The 6050-nt window shown below is 36.8% G+C and overlaps 1 protein-coding gene and 1 long non-coding RNA gene across 9 annotated transcripts in view; both read left to right on the forward strand.

The window, feature by feature from the left end:
- The first annotated feature begins 251 nt into the window (after positions 1-251).
- Positions 252-1581, forward strand: LOC113340476 (celestoxin-like). The gene is made up of 2 exons (XM_026585612.1): positions 252-408; positions 582-1581. Exons 1-2 carry the CDS (start codon positions 346-348, stop codon positions 1257-1259), a joined length of 741 nt encoding a protein of 246 aa, XP_026441397.1. The 5' UTR covers positions 252-345; the 3' UTR covers positions 1260-1581.
- A 4127-nt stretch (positions 1582-5708) lies between these two features.
- The window catches only part of LOC113340656, a 3429-nt gene continuing 3087 nt past the window's right edge, over positions 5709-6050 (forward strand). For 7 of the 8 annotated variants that reach the window (XR_003355581.1, XR_003355586.1, XR_003355580.1 and 4 more), the window contains exons 1-2: positions 5709-5826; positions 5976-6020. This is a non-coding gene — a long non-coding RNA (uncharacterized LOC113340656). Of the gene's footprint in view, positions 5827-5961; positions 6021-6050 lie in introns of all 8 variants that reach the window. The other variant, XR_003355582.1, reaches the window with a different exon arrangement.

The raw sequence follows: 6050 nt of genomic DNA on the forward strand, positions 1-6050 counted from the left end.
TAACAAGTCACGTTCGTAAATTTAGACCCACTCGTTAGAATAATGCATGCATGAACCTAAAAGAAAAATACTTGCATGTTACTACTAAAGTAGCTATAATTTCATGCATTTATACATTTTTATCGTTATTAGGAAGAGATATTATTTATTTTTAAATATCCAAAAAATAAAATAAAAATTCTTTTTCAATCAATAATAAGAATTGTACGTGCTTACAATTAAACCTAAAATTTAGGATTCTATAAATAGACTAGCATTGTTATGGATACCCTACAGTTACTCATACATTCCATCATCTATCCAACTAAGCTATCTTCTCTTTGATAGCCACTTAGATAATCAGAAATGGCAACGAGCATTAGCTTTCTTGTTATGATAATGATGACAGCGTCAATGGTGGTCGACGCAGTAAGTATAATTAATGTTTCACTATAATAGTCATGCTAGAACACACCTGAAAAGCTTTTGCATCCATCTTGCCATTAACATTTTTAATTTTTTTTTTGTTAATATATGAATATTGGCATGCATTCTAGTTTTTGCTTTATCTATTCTTACAAAATGTTTATAACTTTATACAGAGGCATTTGCTAGCTAACACTGGTGGTCTCGGGGATACCACTGGTGGCTTGCTCGGGAATACCAACCCAGGTGGCTTGCTCGGTGACAAGAACACTGGCGGAGCAAACTTGCTCGGGAACAGCAACACAGGTGGTATAAATGTACTTGGAGGCAGCAATACAAAAGGTGTAAATCTATTGGGGAACAGCAATACTGGTGGTGCAAATCTACTTGGAGATAGCAACACGGGCTCCTTAGCTGCGCTTGGTAACAGCAACACGGGTGGTGTAAATGGGCTTGTGGACAGTAAAATAGGTGGCTTACCTGTACCTGAAGTGCCTGTGGTGGGTGGCGCATTGCCTACTTTGCCCAACCTACCTGTTGGAGGTGGCACACCTTTGCCTAATGTAGGTGCATTGCCAAATTTGCCCAACCTACCTGTTGGAGGTGTCACACCATTGCCTACTTTGCCCAACCTACCTGTGGTGGGTGGCGCATTGCCCACTTTGCCCAATATGCCCAACCTACCTGTTGGAGGTGGCACACCTTTGCCTAATGTAGGTGCATTGCCAAATTTGCCCAATGTGCCTAATGTAGGTGCATTGCCAAATTTGCCCAGTGTCCCTAATGTAGGTGCATTGCCGGTAGGTGGCACAACTTTACCCGTGGTAGGTGGCATAGTTGGGCCCCACCCATAAGATGTGTTTGAACGCGAGTAGCATGTGCGTAGGTAGGTGCATTACGTTCTCTTGCCGCTTCTCAGTGGAGCTGGAAATAAGAGAGAGGCAAAAGTAAGAAAGAAACGGTTCTTAACAGAGCACAATTCCTTATTAACAACCTATGACGTGCGTGTTACATGTAATTATGTTATACTATGGTTTGATGATCACTGTTCTTTATATTCCTTCAGTTAATTTGTAGCAGTATCTTGGTAAAAGACTGCACTGAACAATGTCTTAATTTGGAGTTCTTACATTTTCCGTTGTAATATTATTATGAATTTCCTTTCTCCTTTTAGCATGCTTATTGAGTCTGGCATAAGTATAACTGTTATATTCAGCAAAACACATTTTTTCCAGGGAATTAACAGTTCCAACAACCATGACTTAATCAGCAACATAATATGCCGTTGCGGTGGGAATGGAGTACTGTTCTCATATCTAATATATGTATTTCTGTGTAAGAGTCTTCTTGGTTTGATAAACAAATGGTACGCTAAAACCAACTTCAACAATAGTCTAAATCGAAATATTTATAGATTCAGGACGACGTCCATTTCAATCCTTGAAAATAGAGCGACAGCCTAATGTTCTTGAATGTTTTATAGCTAGGCTAGGTTTCTTTCATCAACCAACAAAATTATAAAGCAAGATCATTAACAAAATAAGTAAAGCAAGAAATTCATTAACAAAATGAGTAATATTGGAATAAGAGAGATACTAACTGGAAAAAAAATGAAAGGAATTATTGTTTTTGTCTTTGATGCTTTCTCAGTTGAGAAAGTTAGACTTTACGAGGCTTCCAATCCTAGATTTCCATATATAGCAGTTAGTTTGAGACTTAGCATCATTCATGAAGCTGTTTAGATGACCAGCTCAAGCATAAATTACTAATCTCCTACCTAAATAACAACCGTAGAGGAATCATAAACAGCAAAGCTTAGAACAACTAAAAGAAAACCTTGATTTTGAGTTATCTATAAAGAGAAAGTTAAACTTTCCCCCATTAAGAAAAATGGTCGAACTCACACGGAGTCTATTAACCAATACACGAATGCACTTGACAATTATTTTCGACCAGATAATTCACTATGAAGAGAGATTTCTCTCAAAATGAAATATGGAATATGAGGTCACCGTTGTGCCCCGGAGTCCAGGACTCCTGAAGGGTCACACAAAATGAGGAAGAGGAAGGGAGCAGGCTACCATCTATATGAGGGATCAATTATTGTAGTAGTGAAATCAAGCTACTACAACAAACAGGATCTAGATATCTACAGAATAGAATAGTGCATATATAGTAAAATAAACCCCAAAATATGTATTTCTGTTATGAGTTTACTAGATTTGTGCCCGTGCTACGCACCGGGCATTTTTTCCTTTTGGATTTGTTGTGCGAGGGGATTCGCCACGCCCCCTGGCATGTACTCGTGATTTTTGTGGCGGCGTCTCGGTGCATTGAATAGGTGGAAAAAATATAGGAATTATGTGCGGATTTTATTTATTTTTTTCTTTTATTTTGGCAGAAAATTGGTGCGAAATAGCACTAATATGGTAAGTACTCATACTGCAACATTGAATTTGGACTTCCAAAAATTCTAAACATGGTAAGTTAAGTTTTCCTTTTCTTTGTAATTTTTAAACCAATCATACTTCACCAAGTTTCCTTATCAAAACTCTTGTTTCACAAAAGCCACAAAACGCCATAAAAGTTTCGATCAATAGGAAGCGAAAATTTAATTACCATTCATCGTGGGAGCTTGATTTATTTAGGCCTTTTAAGTCTTCAGATTAGAGGAAGGTATTGTACAATTCAACCAAATGGAGAGTTTTGGTCACTGTTCAACGTCCAAGTGGGTATGACTTGGCCCTTTAAAGGAGAAGATGGAGTGTCAAGTTTGTGAGGATGAATATGAAAGATGGTTTTATTGTCCATTGGATGGTGAGGTGAGTTTCTTCACTGTTCAATGCGGGGGTTAATAAGGGATTTGACTTTAGAAGGGAAAACAAAGTAAGTCTATGGTTTCATGTGAACTGATTTCCTGCATTAGCGGGTCGGGTGACTTTATTTGTGTGAGTATTCCATAAATGATAACTCGATCTACACGTTACAAAGAGGGAGCTGATCTGAAGGAATTAAATTTGGTTTAAATTATAGCTACAAAAATTGATGGAAAATGTTTACGGGCACGGACGGAGCCAGGGTGTAGCACGGATGCGCACCAAACTGGTTCCCAACACTGAATTTCTGCAGAGTTGGGTTTTATGTTGGTTCCCCCGTAGAGAGATTTCTGACTTCGCCCCCGTTTAACGTGAATGATATGGCTAAATTGGTACCTGTGCTACCCACCGGATCTTATATCCCATGCTGTAGATTATCAACGTTCTTTGTAGATACATTAGAATCTTTATATATTAATACTCTATATATGAATCATAGTCCCGATTTGTGAAATCTTAATTTAATCAACCTCTATATATTAATAACCTCCGTATATTAGTAATTTTGTGCTTACCCAAGAGTATTAATATACGGAGGTTTTACTGTAATATCTTTTTTCTGGGGTTCGCTCCAACGCAAATTAATGATCCCTTGAATAAGAACATTCATAATTACAATCGCAATAGAGTAATCATCGCTGCTGTTTCAGTCTGTGCGAATCCCATTAACTTCAGAAACCGATGAGAACAACAAATATTACAATATTAAAAAATTAGATGATATGAATTGTTGTTTTGTGACGGTGTTTGTATTTAGTGATAGAATTCATCTTGTGAAGGTACCAACTTACTCTCAGTAACACAGACTCTCGAGTCATTAGTTATTCCCCGTAATCTAATTTGTTATTTTCCCTGTGCTCTTCCAGTTTTCCATCGACCGATTCATTCATGTGTATTGTCAGTGGAAATCATCCACTAAACACAAATAATATTAAGCACCACTTATCGTATATGCTTGTAGTTTTTTTTCCTTAGCTAAGCTTATATCCTCTTGCACGCCATAGCAATTTTTTTGGTTGTTCCTGCATTAACATTTAAACTGTTGTGGATGCATGTATATAAATGATATAAGAATGTAAAAGAGGAGCTATTCGTACCTTCAATTAATTTTGATTTTGAAAATTACGCTTCAAAATAGGTTTTCTACACTTAACCATTAAGGTAGCATGAACAGCATGTTTTCTATAATAAAACATCTATTTGCCCAATAAGAGTCATGGGTTTCCTATCCTATATAATGAGAGTACTATGAGATCAGCTGATTCCAGTTGCGAACAGGAGTGAGATTACCTGGCCTGTACTTAATTTTGGATCCTCAATTTATCAATGATCCCACCCATGTGTATCTTCTATGGGGTGGTTTAAACATTTCCAAGCAGCCGTCTTAAGACTCATAGCTAGCCGGCAAGGATAATAAAGGGTGGTTTCCTTTTTCGCTTCAAACACAGCTTCCGTTTTATAGTTTAATTGTGTTTCTTTTTCATAAACCAATCATACGTTGAAACACTCGTTTCACAAAACCAAAAAAGACCTATTTCGGCCAATAGAAAGCGAGGATTTTCTCACAATTCAATATGAGAGCTTTATTTGTCTAGGGCTTTAAGTCTTTAGATATCTACAAAGAAACTCCTTAAGGAGCAGTGTTCTGAAACTCGGACCGGACTGGCCGGTCGGACCGGAAAACCCATGGACCGGTCACTTTTCCGGTCTGATTCAACACTGACCTAGTAATTTTATGAAAAATCGTTTTATTTATTAAAAATCGTTTGACCCGGCCGGTTCGACCACCAACCCAACGATCCAATGCGGTTCTCATTGGTTCGACCCAGTATTACTGTAATCAAAATCTAGAATCCAAATAATTTTTTTTGATATTTTCTTCTAAATCTTTTAACATTCGGACGAGGATTTAAATTGGACAGAAGATTACAGATCCATACGAATTTAAGATTACAGATCAAGAAAAGAGTAAGGTTAATCTTCAAAAAAAAAAAGAAAAAAAAACTGAATTTCCCTCTTTGTTTGATACAAATAATGAATTTAACAAAAAATTATCTATAAATTGGATAAAAAAAACAAGAACAGATCTACATCCACATTGATGATGGTATAATTTGTGATGATTGAGGGGATGATGTTACGATGGGGACACCGATGTGACGCTGCTGTTATGATGCTCATAGAAACAGATATATACACAAACAAATATTGGTCGGATGATTTGTATGTTATGATGATTAGTGAAGATAGTAAGGGAGGAAGAGAAAAACAAAGTGCGAGAGGAAGGTCCAAACAATACCACTGTCACTAGTGGGAAATGGGTTTTAACCACTTCCTGGGCTTCACTAAAACCACTGCTCCCGGGCTGTACTTGACTATAGTGCTGTGATACCACAGTAGTTCTATAAAAAAAATAAAACTAATCTCCGTCACAGCAGTTTTTATAAGATATCAATAATAGACTTCGGAAACGTCTGTGGGAGAGAGAATTTTCATTGGAAATTTTTCACCAGAACCTATGTTACCTCATCTCATTATTCAAATGGTAGATCTGAAACTCGCTTGGGTTTAATTTGTCATTATCAATTGATTTTCGTTACCCTTTTGTGTTTTGTTTTTCAATTTCATTGAGTTAGGGTTTTAATTATTTTCTTTCTTTTTTTTTTTGTTGATTGAGAAGATCTTGATGTGCAGGTGGAGTTCTTCTTTAACCATATTCTCGTTTTCAAACTTCATATGGTAAAGTTGTGGTTTTTCATTAAACATTTT

This window comes from Papaver somniferum, unplaced genomic scaffold (assembly GCF_003573695.1).
Source record: "Papaver somniferum cultivar HN1 unplaced genomic scaffold, ASM357369v1 unplaced-scaffold_22, whole genome shotgun sequence".
Taxonomy (NCBI): Eukaryota; Viridiplantae; Streptophyta; class Magnoliopsida; order Ranunculales; family Papaveraceae; genus Papaver; species Papaver somniferum.